The sequence below is a fragment of the Camelina sativa genome, chromosome 9 (assembly GCF_000633955.1).
Source record: "Camelina sativa cultivar DH55 chromosome 9, Cs, whole genome shotgun sequence".
Taxonomy (NCBI): Eukaryota; Viridiplantae; Streptophyta; class Magnoliopsida; order Brassicales; family Brassicaceae; genus Camelina; species Camelina sativa.
In genome coordinates, this window is record NC_025693.1 from 21,901,598 (window position 1) to 21,926,554 (window position 24,957).

The following is a 24,957-nucleotide window of genomic DNA, read 5'->3' on the forward strand; positions in this document are numbered from 1 at the left end:
GGACATTCTGAGAATCTATGGCGAAGCAACGGGACAAACCATTAACCTACAGAAGTCGTCGGTAACGTTTGGATCCAAAGTGGAGGAAGAGATAAAGGATCGACTAAAAGTCATCCTTGGTATTGTCAATGGAGGAGGAGCTGGCTCTTATCTAGGTCTCCCGGAATGCTTCAGTGGTTCAAAGTCTGAAATGTTAGAGTACATCAATGTGCGTCTCAAAAACAGGCCTTCAGGTTGGTTTGCCAGATCCCTCTCTATGGGAGGTATGGAGATCCTTCTCAAAACGGTGGCAATGGCAATGCCTGTTTACGCGATGTCATGCTTGAAGTTGCCAAAAGCTACTTGTGACTCTTTATCAAGTGCAATGGCCTCTTTTTGGTGGAATGCAGTAGAGAACCATAGGAAAATTCACTGGATTTCCTGGGATAGACTGTGTCTAGCAAAAAATCAAGGGGGCTTAGGTTTCAAGGATATCGAGCTTTTCAATCAAGCTTTACTGGCAAAACAAGCCTGGAGGTTACTACAAGCTCCGGCTTCCTTGTTCACCCGCTTTATGAGGAGTCGATACTTTGTGGATGATCCTTTTCTCTCTTCTGTCTGTGGTAGAAGACCCTCGTATGCTTGAAGGAGCATTCTTCATGGAAGAGATTTGCTGAGAAGATGTTTAAAACAAAGAGTTGGCAATGGTGAGTCTCTGAAAGTTTGGACCTCTCCTTGGCTGGAAGACGGTGCAATGAGAGCCCCACTTATGAAAAACATCATAGTGGATTTGGAACTCTCAGTCAATGAGCTGATAGACCCAAAAACAAGAGATTGGTGCCCGGAGGCTTTAGAAGAGAACTTCTTCCCAAGAGAGGTGGACCTGATCAAAAAGTCAAAACCAGTTTTCTCTTCCACTGACTTCAAGTCCTGGAAAGTCAATAAAAGTGGAGATTACAGCGTGAGATCTGGTTACTGGCTAGCTTGTCAGTCTGAAAGGGAAGAGGTAATCTCCCTGGCAACAATGTTACCGTCAGTAAACGGGATAAAAGATCAGGTTTGGAAACTGTTCGCTCCATCAAAGATCAAGTTATTCATCTGGAAAGCAGCAAACGGTGCTCTAGCAGTTGCAGAAAGATTAATCTCCAGAGGAATGAAGGTAGACACCAGGTGTGCCACTTGTGGGATGGAAGGTGAATCCATCAATCATTTGCTTTCTGATTGCTCCTTTGCGAGACAGGTTTGGGCGGTTGCAGGAGTTCCCCTACCTGAATCTGTGTTTGATAATTCCTCAATATATCAGAATCTCCACTTTGTTTTATCCTTGGGGAAGGTTACATCGGTCTCTATTCAAATCAGAAGAACCATCCCGTGGATATTGTGGTCACTGTGGAAAAATAGGAATAATTTGGTCTTTGAAGGTCAAGTCTTTCTTATTCTGGATATGGTGAGTAAGATCAGAAATGATACAGAGGAATGGTTTCAAGCACAAGAGATTGAACAGAAAGAAGAAAGCTCAGTTGAACAGAGGAATGAAGGACAGAACCAGAAATGGAGACCATCAAGCAAGCCGTGGTTAAAATGCAATGTTGCATCCTCCTGGGATAAAGATAAAGCCAACTGTGGGGCGTCTTGGGTCCTTAGAAATTCCTTAGGTTCGGTTCTACTTCATAGCAGAATGTCTCTGGTGAATATAGGTTCTAAGGAGGATTCGATGCTGCAAACTAGTCTTTGGGCAATGAAGAGCATGAAAAGCTTACATATACCTAGAGTGGTTTTTGCGTTAGAGGCTTCGGAGTTGGTGGGTGCTATTAACAGGCCCTCAGCTTGGCCTAATTTCAAACTTCAGTCGGAAGAACTCTTGCTAGCCTTGTCTCACATCCCGGATTGGAGGGCAGTAGTTGAGCATAGGAAAGGTAATCTTGGAGCCTTCCTGATAGCTAAGAGTGTTACAAGGGATGAACGTCCACAATCATATGTAGCCTAGGGCTACCCCTCTTGGTTACAAGGAGTTTTTGTGTCTGACCAAAGCTATATCTAATTGCTTTGGCTCCTTGTTTATGATTGTTTAGGTTCCCTTTTGTATTGTGTCAAACTCATCAGTATAATATAATGGTATCATTCAGACGAAGAAAAAAAAAGAATCTGTAAAGTGTCGTTCAATAAACAACTATGCTTCCTGATTCATGTCTTCATCGGAATCAAACGGATGCTATCTCACATATAAATCTGAGTCGGTGTTTTGTATATTGCGCTTTTGGAAGGTTGGAGAGTATGAAAGTACATACCATTTATTACACTTGATAGAATCAACAAATGGTAATCACTTTTGGGTACAATTTTTCTCAAAATTTTATTTAAATTGGAAACATCTCTAGGTGCACCTTGTATTGTAAACACTTTAGCCTCCTCCAAGATCTTTATAAAACCAGAATTTCAAAGACTTGAACATCACAAGGTTATGTAAGTTGTGTATGTATATTAAAATCAAGATGTGTATGAAGTTAGAGTTAAAGTTTCGAATACATTTTCTATATTTACAGTTTGAATTTGCTGGACGTTATCACATAGTTTATAATTTAAGATTATAATATGTTAACTCGGTTACAAAATTAAAATAAAGATAACCCATTTATGGATTTTCAAGTATTTGTTAATATAAACATTCATAATTATAATTAAACGTTGCATATACACATAAAAGATCTTTAAGCCTCTGTTGCTTATGACAGAGTCCATGAAGGTTCACCTTCATGCTCCATCACATAGTTTATGTGATAACGTCCAGCAAATTCAGAGCTGTAAATATACAATTTTTTTTTTTAAATCCAAAACCGGTTTTTTCTTTTTCCTAAATTCTAACTATTCAAAACAACCTATAGTAAGAAATATGAATTTGACGGTGTTTTACAGTAGATACGCCTTACTTGCTAGTAAATTAATAAATTCATTATTTTCCTTCTCCAAATTTGATCTTGCTCTAGTGCGAGTTTTGTACCTCAGTGCCGTCTCTTTGTTAAACCTCCAAATTTCACACCGCAAAAACAAAAACCGATGTTCCCGATAATGGTTTTGAAATGTCGACATTATGATACCAAAGCTTCCATATCAAAGTGATAAATTTTAACCATATTATAGGACTTATAGACTTTTTTTAATGAACCAAAAGAAAAGCAACTTAGTAAATCTTATTTATCCGGAATCTACATAGCCATGTACTAGCCAATTTTCATTGCCATGTACTAGCCAATTTTCCGCATCCACCTTTTTCCGACTCTGACATTTTCATGTGGAGTCAGTTAGTCAATTATTGCTCTTTGTTAAGAATAGGGAGAATATTTCCTCAAAATGAGTCTGTTAAGCTGCATAGAATTAGGAGCGAGTACTTGGAAACGGAAGCGTTTGGAAGGGTGGAATCGATTTTAAAAAAAAAACAAATTAGGAGCTATATTTTCAGTCAAATATTACAACTTAAAAATGAAACATAAAACCTAAATTTAGACGTTATATAAATTTATAGTTGAATACAATATCGAAGTTAATGGTAGTCTAGTGGCAGGCATGATTTTAAAGCTTTAGAGGTCATGGTTCGACTCTAAAGAGTCACAAAATAAGATTTACTTAAAAATGAGAGGCAAATTAGTAGTTTCCACCAAATGTCTTCTTCTTCCTCCCTTCACGAGGGGCAAATTAGTAGTTTAAAGGTTATTACTCTATGGAAACTATATAGAAGAGGAAATTATCACTAATATTTAAAAATTGTCATGATTATGTTAAGGGAACTTTACTCTAATAGCGTAGAAAAGTTTAAAAAAGACTAGAATGTCATTTTTTTTTGGAAAATTTTAATGACATATGAACCCTTTGGAAGGTATGTTAGGAAAAAATAAATTACAAGTATGCCATTAAAAAGTGATGCCACGTATGTGTTTGTTCTACAACTGTTCAAAGTTTTTGGAGGGAAAATTCCCGCTCAAATAATCTATTTAATGATAGACATATTTTTTCTAATAGAGTTATATAAATTTTGGCAGACTTATTGGATAGAGTTTGAAAATTAAGTAGATTAAATTGGTAAAGATAGATTAGTGATGGCAGACATAAATATAGTTGACAGAGTTATGGTTATCGGTAGATATATTCGATAGATATATTCTAATGATGATAGAATTATTAATTTTTGATAGAGATATTAGTACAATGGTGACAGATATAATAAGTTAATGTCCGGTGGTAGATTTGTTTAATAGATTTATATAGTCATTATGGCAGACATATATATTGAGATAGATTTATATGACAGATATAGTTATACGTGATGGTAGATATTTCCATATGGATAGACATAATTAAAAGCAATAGAGTTATGACTTAATGAAGTGGTAGACATATTTGTTACTGAAATAACAAAAGTTAAGTAGAGTTAAACATATAGACGTGATAGAGTTATTTGGTTTGACAGATTTATACTATTGCTGTTTTAGGTCAAAACAAAGCATTTTACGAAATATGCTGTGTTTTTATTTAATATTAGGTTTATATATAATTTTAATTGATAATAACATTGTAAGATAAGGTAGTGCAGTGGTTATAGGTTGTTTAAAAGTGTTTCAAATCTACGGTTCAAAGCTTAGCAATTGGCAAATATATTTTTTAAAAAACCTAATATGAAAAGGTAAATTCAAAATTTGCTCAAGTCACCTTCTTCTCCGAATCATAAGAATATCACCTGATGTTGCAAAGAATCCAGTGATGGTTTGTTGCAACGAATCATGTTTTTATTCATATGTTATCCAAGACATTCTGTATTATGCAAATTGGGACATGTGAACAATTAAAATGATTCGAAAATCTCCCAAAACCAGTTCAAACCTAAACATTAAAATTGGCATTTTAATCGAATCTATCATCAGAATAATATAAATATTACAAAAGATTAAAAAAAAAACCAACAAACCAAACTAGAGATTTGTTCCTAGATTGATTGATTCACCCTTTGATTAATGGAGAACTTCTCTCCTTCTGTTAATTTTCTTCTGCCGATCTCAGATCCATCCAAGAGATACATCAAATTCTTCCGGTTCTAGAATGAAGCTCTTCAAATCTTCTCCAAAAATCATCAACACTGGGAAGGTCCACCACCGATTACATGCATATTTGGTGTGATTCTTCTCTTTAATTTGCTCTTATAATATGAGCAAAATAATCCCCTAAGACACAACACAAACTGTAAGTCATCCAAACAAGATTGAGCATAGAATCAGAGCTCCACTAAAAGCACCGTATATTGCCATATACATCAAAGCATATTATGAGACATAAACGTCAATTACCTTTCATTGATACATAAAAGCCGAACATGATCGCCACTTATGTTCGATTCAGAACTCTTCATTAATTTCCATGCCCATCACTATCACAAATACGAATGTGTTATGCTCTTTTTGATCAAATCCTAAATTAATGGTAATCTGGATCCAACGTTCAAAAAAAATACTAGATCTTTGGAATCAACAAACTTGTTTTGAATCAAATCATTTCTTTCCTACATGTTAGCTATCATTAACACTAAGGAACCAAAAATTACAATAAAACATTCTTACCAACAGATTGGATAGTGGCATGGCCTGGATGTGGAACAAGATACGAAGACGAGAGACTCCATTGACAACCCACACCTCGGCGGCTCCACAAACCCATAAACAAAGCCGATAGGCTTTATTATTAAATACAAAATAAAACTAGAAGGGAAAAGAAACTCACTCTGGCTGCGGCAATGACGACGAGGGCTTGTAAATCGCCAGAATAAATCGGAAACCCTAAATCACGATTTGGGGGCAGAGAGAAAAATGAAAAGGATGAACTTAGGTTTTTTTTTTTGGTGTTTTCTTATATAATTTCAGTTTTTTTCTCTGTTTTTAATTTTAAATGGCATGAATTGTAAATACAGAAAAATAATAAGGCTTTAAAGTCTTTTTCAAATTTATATGTGTTGTTTGAGTAAAAGTTTGGTCAAAAGTGTTGTTTGAGTAAACTACGAACTTATAAGTGTTGTTTGAGTAAATTTCTCTTATGTTAATCCTCTATATATTAGTAGGGATTTCAAAATACTAAGATCTCATCTCTAGAACTAGAGAGTTCCAGATATTATTTAGCAATTTATCTCCAATTGGTAATACTATTTACAATACATGTCATTATATGTTTTACCAAAAAATAATAATAAAAGATGTTGTTAAATTTATCTTTTTTTACGTGTACTATATTTTGTTAATGTGTACTTTTACAAAATTTTAAAATGTAATAATATTTAATTTTATTCGTAAAAATAGTTACTCATCAAATAATATACAAAAAAATTTCTCAATCACTAAAAAAATAAATGAATGTAACAAAAAAAATCAGCAAATTAAAGTATAAATTTGAACTTATTAGTACTCATATCTTTACATTTTATGTAAATGCATATTACACTTCTTAAAAATTTAAAAAGTTTTAATATTTTTTATTTATTTATTTAATCATTTGTCCTGTTTCAAAAAATTGGTTTTTAAACCACACAAAAGAGATGTTGCCATATATAATAACATTTTATCAATATTTTCTTGAATACGTTAAAACTTTTTCACGTTCAAATATTTTAACGGGTGAGACATATTTAAAACAAAATAAACAAAAATTTGAATTAAAAATACTTTAATGACATATTACATTTGACACAAACAAATATTAATTCAATAATTATAATTTTACTCATACTAATTTTATTTAAACTGATTTATTCCGCACATAGTGCAGTTTGTTATCTAGTGATTAATTAATTACCATGGTATTCCAATTTCTATTAAATATAGAATGCTTCACGGATTATTTCACGGCTTTTGACTCGAAATGAACATATCTTTAGAGGTTAAAATAGCGCGGCAAAACGGGTTTTGTTAAGAAAAGACATAATAATTAATAAGGAAAAGAAAGTGATTACTAACCCAAGCGTGATATATTAGCTTTGACAGGCTCTAAACCCTCGTCCTCTGTGACCAAATGCAATACATCCTGTAACAATGTCCCTGTAGTGACGGTGGTGCTAGAGTAAGGAATCTGATAAGGGCAAATACTTGTAGGAGAAGAACATCCTCCTGATCCAAAACAACGCTTGTCACTGCATCTAATGCTTGAACTTGTACAAGATGCATTGGGACTATATAGATTAGTGGTAGACTCTGTGTCAAAGAAGGGAACCAAAATATTTAAAAGCCAAAACATGTTGGAGAAGACGTGTATCTGCTTTTGAGAAGGGAACCATACCTGTACGGATCCAGAATCTTCCAAGTTGCGGGTGCAAGTGGTACCGCAATTGCAAGGGCAACCAAAGCAAATCGCTGCCTGTATCCAGAGCTACCAGGAACGAAGAAGAACGTGGTGTTCCCACAGAGATATTGGCGTAATGCAGACTGAAACCACATAATCATATTCATACATAAAGCTTTATTATCGAAACCATAATTTGAAAGAATTGAAAAGATTAATAGCTGGACTCTTTCGCATTGTTCCAAAGCAAAGGAAGCTAAATTTGATTCTTCTACCTAAGTCTTTCTTTAATGTTTGTGCTAATACTTAAACAAAAAAAGACTCAAGTCGAAGAATCAAATTAGCTTCGCCCCCACTTGTTTGGAACAATGCAAACTACTTTGTTTAGTCGAACTAATATCCATTATATTTTGTATCTTCTTCTTCTTCCCTGAAGCTGAAGAGTGACGACTGACGCGCGTAGAGTCTCTCGTCTAGTCGTTACAAGTCTTTTTTTAGTCAACTCTTTAGTTTTATGGAAAAGCCTCTTTACGTTTCATATTCTTTCACTTCAGTCCTTAAATTTCTTTTCTTTTCTATTTGGTGCAATGATTTCCTAGTTATTTCATAATCATATAGACAACATACAACAAGGAGGGATTATATAATTTATTATTAGTCACACAAACAGATATTAATATAGACAAGTTGAACCATGTCCATTTGCATGTTCGTCTATCATTTTATGTTTGTCTTCGTTATAAACAAAAATTCTTTTTAAGAATCTCATATTGATAAATTTTAGATTTGGTAGACACATGCATGCTTTCATGCTCCCATATAAATTAAGATATAGTATTTATAAATGTCCCACTTGGATGAAAGGTTTATAAAATACCCTCTTTTGGTACCAATTTATATCTTTTCCTAACGAGACAAACAAACATGTTTGACAAAATACATAATCTCCTTCCTGCAATTGTGCCATGCACTTTGATATATCCAAAACATTAATGTAACAAAACCATACATATATATTTAAGAGGGAGATAAGATTACCACTCTCAAACCAATGAAATATTGTTTTGTGCACAATCAAACGAAGATTATTATTAAATGAATGAACATACAATGCCGTCAAACCAACACAAAACAAATGGCTTCTGTGATTCAGAGTAAGGCCAAAAGAGGTAAGAGAAGTAGGAGTTGAGATGTGAGAGGGATGAGTCTGGCTGCACCGCCTGTGGAGTTGCGAGGGTCGATTGGGGGTGGTGTAGCAGAAATGACAGGAGGAGGAGAAGTAGGTGATGGAGCGGATACAGTTGGACTTGGTGCTACAGTTTCGATCTCTGGTGGTGGAGGAGTCGTGGATTCCACGCTTTCATCTTCAAAACCTGTCCATAACACAAAACAAATCATGATCTAGTATATTTCTATTCCAAGGATATATACAGTCACTTCCTGATTTGGTCACTCACATAAAGACGGCTTCCAACCCAAAATCATCCTCTCCCGATCGAATACAACGCGGTAGCCAGCCAAAAAGTTCTCTGCAATCCACAAAATGTTATCATTATATGCATATGGATATATACAGAATTTGTGTATCAGCGTTGAGATACTTACGTCCAATGACATTAATTTTGAGATCTACGCTCTTCAGAACACCCAAGCAGTACATTACATTACCCTCCTGTTACTCATTGTTCATATCCAAAAAATCAAAATCTCAATAGATACGCTACTACATGAAAGAAAGAAAGAAGGAATTAAATCCATGTCTTACATGAGTTCGTGCCGTGAAAAACGGATTATTGAGAATGATTTTGCCTCCTCCTACGAAGGTCATCTCCACTAAGGGGAATTTTATGCTTGTGGTGTTTGGGCTGCAATGTGAAGATGAAGAGCATCAGTATACAAATGTGATACAAATTAGTCCATCTTACAAGTTACTTAGCTGCTTTCAAATCCCTAAAAGTCCAACACGTTCTACTAAAATAGGCAAAATCATCTAATAACTATGCTGATAAGAATGCGAGCATGACCTCAAGTCGTAACAGAACTCAAAGGGAACCTTGGGATCAACTGGGCGTCGCCTGTCGTCGACAAGATCGTCAAACTGCAAAAGTAAAAGAACGAATGTCATTGTGATGTAACAAACACAAGCTTGGAGGAAAGGATTTTCTTCTAAGAAATCTTCATCTTAATATCCACTCCAAAAGTTACTGATATATCTAATGATTCAACAGCTCAATATTATCTAAGAGGAAGAAAAGTTTGTACATACAGCTTTGGTAAGGTCACCATATGCTGGCTCCAGCAAGTGTGTAAATGATGAGCCAGTGTCGAATTTTGCAAAAAAGCCAACGTCAACAGGATCTCTCCCTACTGATACTCCCGTCACATTTACACCATATGCCGTACTAGTTTTCATTTTGGATCAAAAATGTCAAAAAGAAAACAATGGGAGATAGAAAGGCAATCGGTGTAGATACTACATCAAGTTAAAAAAAACTATAAGCACTGTTTTGATTTCGTACCTTGGTGCAACAGAAATGAATGGAGTCTCCTCCTGGTCTGTGTAGCCTTTGTCTCCAAAACTGATTCTTCCCACAATGCCAATGACACGCCCGAAACACATTGAGAAGGAGTTTGCGGTGATATTGGCTTTTGCTAGGAGGCTAGGAACAGAGTAATCTTTAATACCAAGCCCAAGAACACCATTCACAGATATATTTCTCCGGAGCAGACCTGTCTGCTTCTGACCGCAACTGCATCAGAAACACGGATTCAGTTCTTTGGCAATCTTCAGAAGTCATTTCTCAAACAGAGGACAGTTGATGGAGCTATACATGAATGCTCAGAAGACCTCAACATTTTACATGTCCGGATTTCACACTATATAAAATATTGCTTTTGCTATGCACAACATGGCGTTAACAGGACATGAACAGGTTTTTAGAGGTGCAATAGCGTCCATGAACCTTTTTGGTTAAGAAAAGACAGAGGATTAAGAGTCATTTACTTACCCAAGCGTTACATTAGCTTTGACAGGCTTTAAATCCTCATCATCAGTGGCTAGATGCAATACATCCTGTACCAATGTCCCCGTGGTGGCTGTGCTGTTAGAGTAGGAAACCTGATAAGGACAAATACTTGCAGGAGAAGAACACTTTCTCGATCCAAAACAACGCTTGTCACTGCATCGAATGTTAGAACTCGTAGTAGATGCGTTGGGAGTGTATAGATTGAGTGGTACACTCTGTCTCAAAGAAAAGAAAACAAAAGTGTAAAGCAAAAACGGTTTGAAACTCTGAATAAGATACGTTAATCTGCTTTCAGAAGGGGAAAGAAACCTGTGGAACTCCAACGTCTTCCAAGTCGCGGATGCAAGTGGTACCACAATTGCAAGGCAACCAAAACAAATCGCTGCCTGTGTCCAGAGCCACCAGGAACGAAGAAGGTGGTGTTCCCACAGAGATATTAGCGTAATACAGGCTGAAACCACATGAATGTACAAATCAAATTCAACAATGAGTGGATTCAAACATAACATATTGCATTACTAACAAGAAAACGAATTGTAGTGAAATCAAGATGAGAGAAAGATGCATTACGCTCCCAGAAGTTTGATTGAAACCGTGAGGTTTCCTTTATCAAAAGTGATGGGGGTTTCGTCATTGTTGGAGGCAAGACCTCGACCTCTGATCAAACGATCACGGTGGGCCAAAACCTTGAAGTACTCCAAACTTCCTGTTTCCGGCACTATATCGTCAAGACCAAGACTTTGTTTGACCTTATCAGAGAACATGTGGTGTGCTTCAAATCCGAACTTCCCAGATGCCTCACATCTCTCTAAACCCCAATATACAACTAACACAGACAATAACACAAACACTTGGCGTGCAACGTCCATGACTTCAATCTCAGAAGTTCTTTTCCGAGAAAAAAAAAAACACCTCCGGAATAAAACTCCGGTTACTTTCTCAGATAACGATATATACTCCGCGCGTATATGTAAGGAAACTGAAGAATTGAAGCCAAACAAAAAGTCAAAAGGTTGACTAGTTCGCATTGTACCAGACATGCTAAGAGAAAGTGATTTGATCCTTTGAGGTAATACTTGTTTAATCGGAGTAGTAGCCATTATTTATTTTTTTGTATCTTCGTCTTCTTTCCTTTAAAGGAGAAGGTTGACGAGAGGGCAGAGTTCTCTTACGCTCATCAGGAGAGTGAGAGAGACGACTTTTTGAATTTAGCCGTTTATATAAAGTCTCTTATTAGTCAACTCTTTTCTTTTGCGAAAAAAGTCCCTTAACCCTTCTTCTTTTGCATTTAACTCCCTTCATTGTCTAATTTATTTGTTATTCGCTCGTAATAATATAATTATATCAATTAACATTGTTGTATCGTAGCTGACCTTTTTAATCATGCCACATTAGATCAGTATATATATACGTATACCTAATTTAAATAAAGAGGTTGTTGGCTTATATTACAAACATTTGTTATCATACTAAAACTCGACTTACATATAACAAACTGAAAAAAAAAAAAAACAAGATAAGCTCTTTTTTGTATGTAGTCAACGGACTAGGATGGCATTATGAACCATGCAGTCGTATAGATAGACAAGTTGAATCATTCTTAAGTCTTCTAATTCATCATTACTTAAAACATTTCAAAAATTCCATATTAGACTTTTGGATATTAAAATTTGGGAGAGGAATAAATGTTCTCATGCTCCCATGTTAAGATATAGTATTTATAAATGTTCCACTTGGGTGAAAGGGAACATGGGGCCAGAAGATGAGAATTTAAGTTTTTTTAGGATAGATTAAATAATATATGAAACTTATTAAAAGATAGGAAACAGAAATAAGTTAGCTCTTTGCACAGTAGATGTCACTTTCACAAACATATCAAAGCAATGAAGCAAATGATGAAAAGTGAAGAAGCAGCCAAAGGGTTCAAACGGGTGGAAGGGTTAACGGTTTTTGGAGACGGCGTTGGCGGCAGCGATGGCGGTTTGGCTGGAGCGGTTGGTCCCTTGGAACCAGAACCGTTAGCATCATTACCTGAAAAAATGTCCAGAAGTAACTGGTCACCAACATGAATCTATATATATTTGGTCAAGATAAGTTAATTAAGTTTGGACATACAATCAGATTCTTTCCATCCCAAGATCATTCTCTCCCGATCATGGACGATTCTGTAGTTGGTCATGAAGTTTTCTAACATAGAGGAAAAGTTGATGTGGTTAGGAATTGGTTAAAAATGTGCAAGAAGATGTTTTTGGTTGGAGGAAAAGAAAAGTAAAAGAAACGAACGTCCGATGATGTTGAAGTCTGCATTAACTTGCTTCAAGACGGCCAAGCAATATACTTGAAAATTACCCTGTAACGTAAATGCAATGGAGATTAATCGTATATTTATATAGTCAAAATATGATATGTAATATATAAGATGAGATATGTGTACACTGGAGGTGTCGAAGACAAGTATTGGGCTGAAAATATCATAAGCCGCTCCTCCTTTCATTTCAAAACTAATTGAAGGAAGCTTCTCTTCATCTGAACTGCAAACAGCAACACACATATGCATCAAATATTTCCTTAAAGTTTTTTTCTTTAATCAGATTTATAGCTGAAGATAGCTAACGTACGTTGATGTAATAACGTAGCAGAACTCAAAGGGGCTTTCCACATTTGCCGGAAGCCGTTTGTCTGGTACAGAGAGATGAAACTGCAAAACACAACACATTAATAAACCAACTTGCTAGTTGACTAATGCCTCATTGTTTCAGAAACAATTTACGCGTTTGAGGTTGTAGGTTCACTTGGAGCGTACACTATAAATGCAACCGTAAACGCAAACAAACAATCTATGCATGAATATAAAGAGAGGTCAATACAGTTAGGTAGGTACATTTGTGGTTAGAGAAGTGTAGTAAGGCTCCAGCAGCCATGTAACCGCGGTCCCGGAGTCAAATATTGCGCTGAATTCTGTTTCTACCGTCACACTTCCTACCTTGAATTTGGTGATGCTCACATCGTAGAACGGCCTGTGTTTCAGATCATGTTAATGTACGTTACCTGTGAATGTACTTATTGGAAAGAATAAAATAAAAAGGTGTAATCAAAGGAGAGTTTACGGAGAGAGGGTGCCACTCAATGGAGTCTCAAGCTGGTCTGAGCTGCCTTTGTCTCCGAAACTGATTGTTCCTTTCCCTTTGAGACCAAAACACATTGAGAAAGAATCCGAGGTCACTCCGGCTTTAACCAACATGTTTGGAACCGCTAGGTCGTCTATTGCAAGTCCCATTATACCATTTACAGCCACTTTTTGGAATAACCCTAGTTGGGACTGACTACATCTGCCAGCATTTACGTATTCTATTTTGTTAGTTAGTGTTAGAAATTTCACATATATGAAAGTAAGAAAAAATCTAAAAGTAATATATAAAAAGACAATGAATGAAGTTAGAAAGAATTACAAACCCGAATGTGATCCGAGCCTCTCTAGCTTCTCCTTCTTCTGTGCTCATGTGGATCACATCCTCCACCAACACACCAGTGCTTCTGCTTCCCGGCGAGAGATATCGAATTCTGTAAGGACAATCGCTGAGCGGAGAAAGGCATCTGTTTCTTGATGTACAGAGTGTGCTATTGCATGTAACCTTTGTGCTTGATGTTGATATGTTTGGGTTGTAGATGTTAAGCTTTATCCTCTGTGTATACATAAAATTTCTTTAAAATATGATCGAGTTTTAACGTCATAACATAACATTCCAAGGACCAAGATAATATATTACCTCGCCTTGGTCAGTCTCCATGGTCCGAATGCAAGTAGAATTGCATTTGCAAGGTAACCAGAACAAATCACTTCCCGTGTCTAAGGCCACCAAGAACCATTGAGGCGGTGTCCCTACCGTCACATTCGCATAATGTAGACTGATCATTAAGAATAAAAAACCATTAAATCAAAACTCTATATAGTACTATACCATTGGCAAAACAGAGGAGTTTCAAAAAGTTTCATACAAACTAATTTCTTGGGTGGAGTTGCCTTGAGCGAAAGAAATAGTTGTTTGATTGTTATTGGAGGTTAGCCTCCGACCTCTATCCCGGTGAACCAACGCCTTGTAATAGTCAAGACTGCCCATTACAGGCAAGCCATGGCCACCTAGAACGGTCTTGACCTGCTCTGAGAATCTATGATGAATTTCAAAGGAGAAGGATCCTGAGACAGAAGAAGCCCATCCCAAACTCATAACGCAGATGAATCCAAACTGAAACATCCATCTCAACTTCCCACTACTCCAAACCATTCTCCGGTCTTTCCTGTCTCTTTATATGAATCTATAGTTATAAGAAAACTTAGGAAGAGATGTATTGATTCTTGCTAGTTGAGTTTCTTTTACTACACGAAACTTTCTTCGTTTTCATAAGGTTCTTTTTTTTTTTGGTGTAAGGGAAAAAGGTCAACGTTTTGTCTGGTGCTTGGTCTTTGTCAACGGATTTTAAAGATCGTTATTGAAGGATTATGTTGCCAACGAAATTTTCGTATTTAATTCAATTTTTTTAACATCANGTGGATCACATCCTCCACCAACACACCAGTGCTTCTGCTTCCCGGCGAGAGATATCGAATTCTGTAAGGACAATCGCTGAGCGGAGAAAGGCATCTGTTTCTTGATGTACAGAGTGTGCTATTGCATGTAACCTTTGTGCTTGATGTTGATATGTTTGGGTTGTAGATGTTAAGCTTTATCCTCTGTGTATACATAAAATTTCTTTAAAATATGATCGAGTTTTAACGTCATAACATAACATTCCAAGGACCAAGATAATATATTACCTCGCCTTGGTCAGTCTCCATGGTCCGAATGCAAGTAGAATTGCATTTGCAAGGTAACCAGAACAAATCACTTCCCGTGTCTAAGGCCACCAAGAACCATTGAGGCGGTGTCCCTACCGTCACATTCGCATAATGTAGACTGATCATTAAGAATAAAAAACCATTAAATCAAAACTCTATATAGTACTATACCATTGGCAAAACAGAGGAGTTTCAAAAAGTTTCATACAAACTAATTTCTTGGGTGGAGTTGCCTTGAGCGAAAGAAATAGTTGTTTGATTGTTATTGGAGGTTAGCCTCCGACCTCTATCCCGGTGAACCAACGCCTTGTAATAGTCAAGACTGCCCATTACAGGCAAGCCATGGCCACCTAGAACGGTCTTGACCTGCTCTGAGAATCTATGATGAATTTCAAAGGAGAAGGATCCTGAGACAGAAGAAGCCCATCCCAAACTCATAACGCAGATGAATCCAAACTGAAACATCCATCTCAACTTCCCACTACTCCAAACCATTCTCCGGTCTTTCCTGTCTCTTTATATGAATCTATAGTTATAAGAAAACTTAGGAAGAGATGTATTGATTCTTGCTAGTTGAGTTTCTTTTACTACACGAAACTTTCTTCGTTTTCATAAGGTTCTTTTTTTTTTTGGTGTAAGGGAAAAAGGTCAACGTTTTGTCTGGTGCTTGGTCTTTGTCAACGGATTTTAAAGATCGTTATTGAAGGATTATGTTGCCAACGAAATTTTCGTATTTAATTCAATTTTTTTAACATCAACTCTCCTATTTAATTATTAGGAATATACTATAGAGAATTATCATAATATTTCTTCTTTTTTTTCTTAGTCTTAATAAAGAAAACCACAAGTACTACTACTACATTGAATCGTTGTATGTTGTGTTGTGTGGCTATTTGTATAATTATTTGGTGGAACTGTGTGAATAGAGAGACGTGGAGGGATGTTTGTTTGTTCCATCAGTTTGGTGCAGCCGGTACACATTATTAGGCTATGGTTTTAAAAATGTTTTAAGTCCATACGGAGAACAATGGGGTGATTTTGTCATATAATATAAATAAGAGGATGCAAATGCAAATACTGATAAAAGTATTGAAGATGTAGGTTGACTGTGGATAGATTCATGTACACGTGTCAGGAATTCGTCATGCACGACTCGAGTTGTTTCTTATTAATCCGGCTTTGTATTTTTTGATGAAATGAGATGAGAGCTCTCAAATAATTTGGTTACGAAAGACTCTGCTTTACTACTTGGTAGATCTTAAACTAAAATATATTTAGTTGTTGAGAAAACTGATAGAGAGAGTACGTATAACTCCGGAACTTTACACATACGATTATTATACGAACAAACTACAAGTGTCGGTAGAAAATAGGAAACACAAGTCATGTATAAAATTAGACGAATGTTTAGAAGACAGAATAAGGCTTAACAAACTATAAATAAAAAAAATAAAATAAAAAAAAAAAAGAGAAAATGTTAGGAAACAACCAATTAATATATTATAAACATCCAAAATCCTATCCACGTACGTATATAATTTACCATCCTATATATATAAGTCTCTGCATTCATTGTGTACGTAGTTAATTAGTGCCCTTGAACTCAGTGAGAACTCTCTTCTTGGTCGAAAATATATCCATTCACTTATGTTTTAGGATTTTGACAACCCACCTATCTTTACTCAAAGATCGATTGATATGGCAGTGTAGTACTGTACGTAAGGAGTTGTTGTTTTCTTTTTTTCTTTTCTTTGTTTTGTATGTGGCTGATAAGGTACGTAGCCATGAAAGATGTGAATGTCAAGCCTTGGTTCTTGATAAATTGGGGAGAAGATCGAGGCAGTGAATGAAACGTAAGTCGTGTACAAGAGGATTCCCTGTTCTCCTAGGTGGAGACCCTGCGTACCACATTGACTCTACTGTTCCACCTTCTATCGGCTGCACCTACCACAATTAATATTTGTATTTACTTAACACTCAAGATCCATGCATGCACGTTTGGAAATATCCAATATATCTAATAGAAATGATGGTGACCTTATCAATTATGCTGATAGCGTCGCTTCTTCCCTCCGTACTTTGTTGGCTGATTAATGCACAAACATGTATATGAGTACTGAATCATCGTGACAAAATTTCAAGAATCATAAAAAGAAGTAAGAGGATATAGGCTTCGATTGTTTTAAAAGAAATACATATATGCATTTACGTTTATAAAAAAAAAGGAAATTTAGCAATTTAAAACATTCTTATTGAAATCAAATTAACCACAAACGCCAAATGTAGAAACACAAACAAACGAAACAAGAACTAGAGTATATAATGTTACCAGGTGGAGGAATGTAGAGAACACGAGAGAGGTTTGAGAAAGTCAGGAAGAGAAGGACACACACGGCGAGGCTTAGGGCAAAGAGGCTGCTTCACTTCCGAATGATGTTGCATCGTTTCTATATTATCTTATTAATCCGGTTCAAAGAACAGGTTTTTTTATTTAAACTGATGTTTTGTAATTAACTGGAGTCTGAAAAGTGATTATTGAGTGTGAATCTATATATATACAAATGTATAATTCGTTAAAGAAAGAAAATGAAGAATTTGTAGTGATGAGTGAGAGCCAAGTTTGGTTATACTCGGGCAAAACTATCTTTCAAGAAAACGTGATCAATTTACATGTGGGGGTCTTTCTATGATTCCTTCATTTCTTGGTGAAGAGTGAAAGTAGGGTTGGTGTTCTTGACTACTCCCCCTATTTTTTGCCTTTTTTTTTTAGAATATATATATATATGGATTAATTGCTAATAGAAAATAATGTGCATTATTAGAGCAAAGCCAACGGCATAATCGTTGAAAGATTTTAATTTTTTTTTAATATTTTAACTATATATATTTTATTATTTTTTATTGATTTTAACTAGATATATGACATCTGTCTTTTTTTTTTTGTAAGAGGCACTTCCTAAATAAGAAATTAATTTTTTTTAAGGAGCACTCTCTCGTTTTATCTTTCTCTCTCATTATTATTAGCTTTTTATTTAAGATCTCTGAAATAAAAGCCTCCGATGGAAATGCCCTTATAAGCATTAAACTATATTTGTGATATTCTTTTCTTCAAACGTAAACTACACCTCAAACTAAATACTACTAGTAATCGATCCGCGCTATATGCGGTAGTTAGATTAAGGTGTATTCTGAATTTTGTTGTGTATATTTTTTTTGGTTTTTGTAAATTAGTATAATTTAGTTTGCTGTTTTTAAAGAAAAAATTGAGATCATCTTATGTGTTTATAATGCGTTTTTAAAAAATTATTATTAGAAGTTAACATTATTTAGTTGAAGTTGTTGTTTTGCTGTAGTTTTTAGTTGTTATTAATTTATTATTATTTTCCATTTTGTAGTTGGATTGTTATTTAATATTTTCTTATGTATTTTGTAAACTGTAGCAGTAATTGTTTTGTCAATGTTTTAGTGTTTGGAGTGAAAAAGATTGTGGATTTTATTAAGAAAAATAAATAAAATCAATAACTTACATTCCTCTTTTCTGGACTATTTTTATTTGTTTCATTCGGGCTCAATTTCTCTGTAAGACTTATAATTTATGGGTTTATTGGGCTATTATTTGTATGTTATTGAGTTGAAATTGATTTGTTCTTTTTCAAAATCCGATGTCCTCGTGTACGGATAGGAGAAGAGCAATTTTCTGATCTAGAGGTCTGTTTGAGTATTTAACTTATGTCTTTGATGCTCGTAATAGTTTTTTCAGTCATTCCTGTTATAATCGTTTTCTCTTAATTTTTTTTTTTGGGGGTTTGCGTATTTGGTTGATTCCTTGCTGGCTTCACATCTGTTGGGGATATTTGGTTATCCCTTGTTGATTTCGTTAAAGGTAAATGTCAATTGGGCTGCAAATTTGTTTATATAAAAATTTGTTGGCTTCTTTAGGTTTTCTAATTAAGTTGTGAGTTGTTTTGTGTTCTTGGTTGTAATTTTTTTTCCCGTTTGTCCTGTGAGTGATTTTTTCGATTCGATGTGAGTTGTGTTTTGGGGAAAATTAATATTCTTGTTTATCTTGCTGTAATTTTATAAAGTCTGGGTTGTTTCTTGTTTTCTTGGTTTTTTTTTCATATAATTTTGTGTTACGGTTATCTGATTGTGGCATTCATATATTTGAATCTTTTTAGTTTATTAAATGGTTGTTCATCTCTTTGTATCTTTGTCTTTTGTGATGGATTTGTGAAGTGATGCCAAATAATTTTAATTGATTTCTAGTTGTGTTTCCTTGATTATTTGAAAGTGTTGCTTGGATTGCCTCGTTTTAATATTTGAAATTTTAAATTAGGATCAGTTTAATAGAAAATTTTAACTATATTATTACCACTAATAAAAAAATTTAGTATTGTTTTCTTATTTTAACATTTAGTTTATTTTACATAATTATTTTTTTATTTAAACTTTCGATTAATTATAATTAATATAAATATGCACTAAATGAATATTTTAAATTTATTTTTAAAAAAAAAATTGAATTCATAGGATTTAAAAATAGTGATGGGTCTAGAGACTTTGAATGAAATATTGTTGAACCTACAGATTTTGGATGAAATTTAGTTGGTCAGTTTGTCATTTGTATGATTGTTTAAAATGCTTATTAAAATCTGTAAGACCCACAAAATTTAAGAAGAAGTGGCTGTAAAAAAAATTGAATTTATAGGATTTTAAAATAATGATAGGTCTAGAGACTTTGAATAAAATATTGTTGGGCCTATAGATTTTGGATGAAATTTAGTTGGTCAGTTTGTCATTTGTATGATTGTTTAAAATGCTTATTAAAATCTGTAAAACCCACAAAATTTAAGAAGAAGTGGCTGATGTGGCAACTGACGTGGCGGGACCAGGAGTGAGCAAAGTTAACTTTATACTAGGTACTAACCCACGGTAGACCGTGGACTGAACATTTTATTAAAATTAAATTTAAAATATTTTTTTCTGCTATTTTGATATTTATAATCATTTGTGATTTGTAATATATATATATGCATATTTTAAAACTGTTTTTTAACTTTAAAATGAGTTCATTGTTTTAGTGTTGATTGTAATAATCCTAATTTTTAGTAACAATAATTTGTGTATATATACAACATGTAAATGTGAATATACTTTGAAGATTAATTTTTATTTATTACTTTCAGCATTACTCTTTATTTATTATTAATCATAAATGGAAACTTTATCCTTATTATATTGGATAAATTTAAAGAAATCCTACTATAACTGAATTTGAAACAAATAATAAATAAAATCCATAATGCAAGCAAATGTGAGTAACGTGTGAGTTTGAAAATGTGAATGCAACATCCTACTTACAATCGGATTATTGCTGCAGAGATTGTTGCAAAAAAAAAATCTGTATAAAATCAGATTATTTTTATGGTACTATATCAGAAAGAGATCTTACTTGTTTAAGTGAATGAATATTTCTAAATATATGTTTTAGCAACAAATTTAATAAATTAATTTTTTGTTTACTTTAGTTAAATTGTCGTAATTATCCTTAATGATCATATCTTTTTTTATACTATTTTCAATGGCATTCTAATGTAATTTTTTTACATTTTTAATGTTACTTTTATAAATGTACTTTTCAATTAATATAGTAGGATATATAGATACCTAATTTTTTTTATGTATTCAAACATCTCTAAAAGCATATATCGTAGCCCGTAGGTATACACACATCCACATATTACCAAATATAGGTTATTAGTTGGTGTTGGAAATCCACATTAAAAACTGTAAAAAGATTACCATTTATAGTAAGTTGGTTATAAGGCCCAACATACATATCTTAAGGCCCATGGTCGAAGAGGAGGATCGAAAGGGAGGGGGGAAGCACATGGGAGAGAAGTGAAGGGGGAGGGAAAAGAAGTGCAGGTGAAGGTCAGGTGCAGGTGGAGATGTTTATGTATGAGTGCACACGTATGTCTTATTTTAGACAGCTAACGTTTTTAAAAATCATCTCATTATATCACGTGTCCCTCTTTCATATCACTCACAGATTTTATATATCTTTTTTTTTTTTTTATAACTATCCATCTTCTTCCAATCTAACCAATACATTACAAAACAAACACTTGTCTTTCTTTCTTTCCTCCTCTTTCATCTATCTAATATCTGCAACACTTTTTTTTTTCTAGAAGCAAGCACTACGCCTCCAAGTTATAAGGAAGAGCCGTCGAATTTCAGAGTTGGAATGGGGTTAATAGATAGAATTATTAGTTAGTAGGGATAAATCGTAAGTAATAGAAAGATAAAGGACCGTTTGTGAAAATAAAAAGAGGTAAGAAAAGTCAATTAGAGGAAAAAAGAAGGGTTAGGTTTAGAAAATCTGATCCAGTAATTGAGAGATTGGATTGTCTGGTTAGAAGCAGTGGAGCCCTTTTTTTTTTCTTTCTTCTTCTTCTTCTTCTCTTTCGCCTTCTTCTGGAAGAGAAGGTCGACGCTACTACTTCTTTCTTTCTTCTGGATCTGATTTGGGAATCCATCAATCTCTCTTTCTCTACCATCATAGATCCTTTTAGATCTCACCTGTTAGTAACTCGAGTATCGTTCGTGTTTTGCCGACCTTTTCATTTACTAAAACCCTTTCGAATCCTTTTGCTTGGATTATAAGATTTACTTCTGATTGAGATTCTTCTTTTAAAGAGTTTATCTGTTTGACTGGAAAAGTCTGCGACTTTTTCTTCTTCCTGTTGTTGTTACTTACATCAGCTTCTTCAGAATCTCAGGTACTACTTTTCTCCGAGTTTGAAAATAAAAAAGTTTGGATTTTGTTCTGATCTTTGTTGAATTAATTATTCCCTCTTGCTTATCTGATCCATTGACCAATTGGGTTTGCTGATTTTTCTGAGTTTAAAAGTTGGGTTTTTGATTTCATCTTTTACTCTGATTTTTGTATACTCTGTTCAGATCCTTACTTAACTCTGTTTTATTGCTTTGTTTAAATTGCAGATTCTTAAAACCTTAGGATTGTTATCTACTTTGTTTGTGTTTCTGTGCATCCCTTTGACGGATGTGGAGGAAAAAAAGGGTTGCCCTGATGAAATGAGGGATGTTATCTACGTTAATGAAACTCTTGAGTGCTTGTCTGTGGCCGTCTTCTTCTTCCTCGGGCAAGTCCGCTGATTCGACAGGAAAACAAGATGGATTGCTTTGGTATAAAGACTCTGGTCAGCACCTTGTTGGTGAATTCTCCATGGCTGTTGTTCAGGCCAACAACTTGCTTGAGGATCAGAGCCAAGTTGAGTCTGGTCCTTTGAGTACTCTTGACTCTGGTCCTTATGGAACTTTTATTGGTATTTATGACGGTCATGGCGGCCCTGAGACCTCGCGTTTTGTTAATGATCATCTTTTTCAGCATCTAAAGAGTGAGAGCTACTGAATGATATATGCATACAATACAAGTTTACAAACCAATCGTGTGGAAACTAAAAAATGTTCTTTTGAATTCTGTAGGATTTGCAGCAGAGCATGCTTGTATGTCTGTGGATGTTATTAAAAAGGCGTATGAGGCGACTGAAGAAGGGTTTCTAGGTGTTGTGACAAAGCAGTGGCCAACTAAGCCACAGATTGCAGCTGTTGGGTCTTGCTGCCTGGTTGGTGTTATATGCGGAGGGATGCTTTACATCGCTAATGTTGGGGATTCTCGTGCAGTTCTTGGAAGGGCTATGAAGGCGACAGGAGAGGTTATTGCGCTTCAGCTCTCCGCAGAACATAATGTGAGCATAGAGTCTGTTAGACAGGAGATGCACTCCTTGCACCCGGATGACTCTCATATTGTCATGTTAAAGCACAATGTGTGGCGTGTTAAGGGACTTATTCAGGTATGTTTCTCAATGTGTGGCGTTGAGCATAGATTTTAGGGTTGTAGGATTTAGTTTTTTCCTTTCAGGTACATGAGTATGTTAGTAAATCATTCGTTAAAATTGATATGTTGTTGTCTTTGTCTAACTAAGGCAAACCGGAGAAAAACTGAATTAAATGGCCTTGAACGTCTTGCTGGTTTCTTGAAAGCTAAGACGCTAGAATTCTAATCGAAAAGAACACGTTTTTCTTACTTTTATCATGTCAACCTTTTTTTCCTGTATGGAGATAAGGTCTATCCATTGAATTAGACTGTACACCCAAAAGCCTAGATTTGTAGTTACTTTGACTTTGACATTGCCTACCAAGTACCAAACCCACCAACCCAAGAAAGTCAGAGCTTTGGTTGAAATTGAAATTGGTGGTAACTAAAAGCTAGTTTGTGTATGTTCCTACATTTAGATGTAAGTGTTATAATAGACTCACTGAACAGTTGAACCCGTATCTATTACTGCATGTAGACACTAGGTGCAAACGCGTAAATATGTTTGTTCATTTGCCATGTCAAGATAAATCCTTGAGGTCGAAGTTGAAAAGGATAAGATATGTTTGTTCCTTTGTAGATATCTAGATCCATAGGTGACGTGTATCTTAAAAAGGCGGAGTTCAACAAGGAACCATTGTACACAAAGTACAGACTCCGCGAGCCATTCAAAAGACCGATCTTGAGTGGGGAACCAACTATAACGGAGCATGAGATCCAACCACAAGATCAGTTTCTGATATTTGCTTCTGACGGACTATGGGAACAGCTGAGCAACCAAGAAGCTGTTGACATCGTTCAGAACCACCCACGAAACGTGCGCAAGACCCATTTCTTCTTTCTTTTAACGTTTCAATATAAACCTATTACAAAACCAGAGATTGACTCTGTCCCTTTGTTGTGGAAATGAATGCAGGGGATAGCACGGAGACTAGTGAAAATGGCACTGCAAGAAGCGGCAAAGAAACGAGAGATGAGATACTCTGATCTGAAGAAGATAGAGAGAGGAGTGAGGAGGCATTTCCACGATGACATAACTGTGGTCGTCATTTTCCTTGATACGAATCAGGTGAGCTCTGTCAAAGGACCCTCTCTCTCTATCCGAGGCGGCGGTATGACCTTCCCCAAGAAACTCTAAGATACTCTCTCCACTTTTAGGTTCCATCTTTTGTAGTTATATAAAAAAAAAAAGTTACTCTTGTTGGTATAAGAATGTATAATTTTAACGTGAAAGCCACACACTACTGACGTTTGGAACTCATTCCAGTAATTATTAATTTTTATTTATTCTGCGAAACTTTGTGTAACGATGTAATTGTTGTTGATGATGAATGAATATGAATGTAGGCCTTCTTCTGTCATGTATTTTGTATTTTTTATCCACTATACAGAGGTGCTTGAAAGTGATTTATATTTTTCGTTCACTGTACAGAGGTGCTGAAAGTGATTTGTGTTCTAAATATGTGAATGAAGCCAAGAATCAGTTTATACTAAAATCTCAAGTCTACAATAGACATGACTACAAATCATCATCCGTAAGAATACATATATCCCCGCTTCAGGTCCATTTTTAAACCCTAGAACTTGCACCTTATCAGGTTGTAACTTCTGCTCCTGTCGAGAAAATTCTAATTATGTGGCGACATTATATGCATTGATTCACCGTAAGAAGCCATACATATTGCACGTTTTTGTCAGTTTACTCTAAAAAGAAGTTGTTAAATTCGCTTTATCCCTTTAATTGTAGCTTATTCTGTTCTACTTGTTCTGATGCCAAGTTAAAGCTTTATATCTAAGGAGCTTAAAATAAACTAATGAGACATTGACATCAGTTTACTTATGCAGGCATTTACTTTTTCCTTTTGGTTTTGTCAATGGAGAAACCTAGGTACGCTGTAGATCATGTTCTG

General features: G+C 35.1%; 5 protein-coding genes across 5 annotated transcripts; 2 read left to right on the top strand and 3 right to left on the bottom strand.

The window, feature by feature from the left end:
- LOC104715550 lies at positions 734-1,966 on the top strand. Its single transcript, XM_010432943.1, has one exon. It carries the CDS (start codon positions 734-736, stop codon positions 1,964-1,966), a length of 1,233 nt encoding a protein of 410 aa, XP_010431245.1.
- Positions 8,300-11,498, bottom strand: LOC104711679 (aspartyl protease family protein 1-like). The gene is made up of 10 exons (XM_010428388.2): positions 10,884-11,498; positions 10,623-10,764; positions 10,296-10,528; positions 9,807-10,037; positions 9,554-9,689; positions 9,312-9,385; positions 9,053-9,152; positions 8,893-8,959; positions 8,745-8,816; positions 8,300-8,660 (listed from the first exon to the last, which is right to left on the bottom strand). Exons 1-10 carry the CDS (start codon positions 11,411-11,413, stop codon positions 8,437-8,439), a joined length of 1,809 nt encoding a protein of 602 aa, XP_010426690.1. The 5' UTR covers positions 11,414-11,498; the 3' UTR covers positions 8,300-8,436.
- On the bottom strand, positions 12,104-14,742 carry LOC104711680 (aspartyl protease family protein 1-like). Its single transcript, XM_010428389.1, has 10 exons — positions 14,310-14,742; positions 14,081-14,219; positions 13,767-13,996; positions 13,421-13,642; positions 13,195-13,330; positions 12,932-13,011; positions 12,748-12,844; positions 12,597-12,663; positions 12,429-12,500; positions 12,104-12,344 (listed from the first exon to the last, which is right to left on the bottom strand). The coding sequence occupies exons 1-10, from the start codon at positions 14,594-14,596 to the stop codon at positions 12,178-12,180; spliced, it is 1,497 nt and encodes a 498-aa protein (XP_010426691.1). The 5' UTR covers positions 14,597-14,742; the 3' UTR covers positions 12,104-12,177.
- On the bottom strand, positions 14,836-15,786 carry LOC104715551 (aspartyl protease family protein 1-like). Its single transcript, XM_010432944.2, has 3 exons — positions 15,356-15,786; positions 15,127-15,265; positions 14,836-15,042 (listed from the first exon to the last, which is right to left on the bottom strand). Exons 1-3 carry the CDS (start codon positions 15,640-15,642, stop codon positions 14,836-14,838), a joined length of 633 nt encoding a protein of 210 aa, XP_010431246.1. The 5' UTR covers positions 15,643-15,786.
- On the top strand, positions 21,288-24,408 carry LOC104711682 (probable protein phosphatase 2C 46). Its single transcript, XM_010428392.2, has 5 exons — positions 21,288-21,929; positions 22,153-22,568; positions 22,657-23,024; positions 23,628-23,864; positions 23,964-24,408. The coding sequence occupies exons 2-5, from the start codon at positions 22,253-22,255 to the stop codon at positions 24,183-24,185; spliced, it is 1,143 nt and encodes a 380-aa protein (XP_010426694.1). The 5' UTR covers positions 21,288-21,929; positions 22,153-22,252; the 3' UTR covers positions 24,186-24,408.

What these genes read in the sequence shown, in the direction of transcription:
- LOC104711679 (XM_010428388.2), bottom strand. Translation starts at nt 11,413, where the DNA reads ATGGCTACTACTCCGATTAAACAAGTATTACCTCAAAGGATCAAATCA. An exon ending in TCAATCAAACTTCTGGGAGC is followed by an intron (nt 10,765 to 10,883) that starts GTAATGCATCTT and finishes ATGTGGTTTCAG; the next exon opens with CCTGTATTACGCTAATATCT. An exon ending in GAGTTCTGTTACGACTTGAG is followed by an intron (nt 9,153 to 9,311) that starts GTCATGCTCGCA and finishes TTCACATTGCAG; the next exon opens with CCCAAACACCACAAGCATAA.
- LOC104715550 (XM_010432943.1), top strand. Translation starts at nt 734, where the DNA reads ATGAGAGCCCCACTTATGAAAAACATCATAGTGGATTTGGAACTCTCA.
- LOC104711680 (XM_010428389.1), bottom strand. Translation starts at nt 14,596, where the DNA reads ATGGTTTGGAGTAGTGGGAAGTTGAGATGGATGTTTCAGTTTGGATTC. An exon ending in GAGGCTCGGATCACATTCGG is followed by an intron (nt 13,643 to 13,766) that starts GTTTGTAATTCT and finishes AAATGCTGGCAG; the next exon opens with ATGTAGTCAGTCCCAACTAG. An exon ending in ACACTTCTCTAACCACAAAT is followed by an intron (nt 13,012 to 13,194) that starts GTACCTACCTAA and finishes TGTGTTTTGCAG; the next exon opens with TTTCATCTCTCTGTACCAGA.
- LOC104711682 (XM_010428392.2), top strand. Translation starts at nt 22,253, where the DNA reads ATGTTATCTACGTTAATGAAACTCTTGAGTGCTTGTCTGTGGCCGTCT. An exon ending in GTGTTAAGGGACTTATTCAG is followed by an intron (nt 23,025 to 23,627) that starts GTATGTTTCTCA and finishes GTTCCTTTGTAG; the next exon opens with ATATCTAGATCCATAGGTGA. An exon ending in TTCAGAACCACCCACGAAAC is followed by an intron (nt 23,865 to 23,963) that starts GTGCGCAAGACC and finishes AAATGAATGCAG; the next exon opens with GGGATAGCACGGAGACTAGT.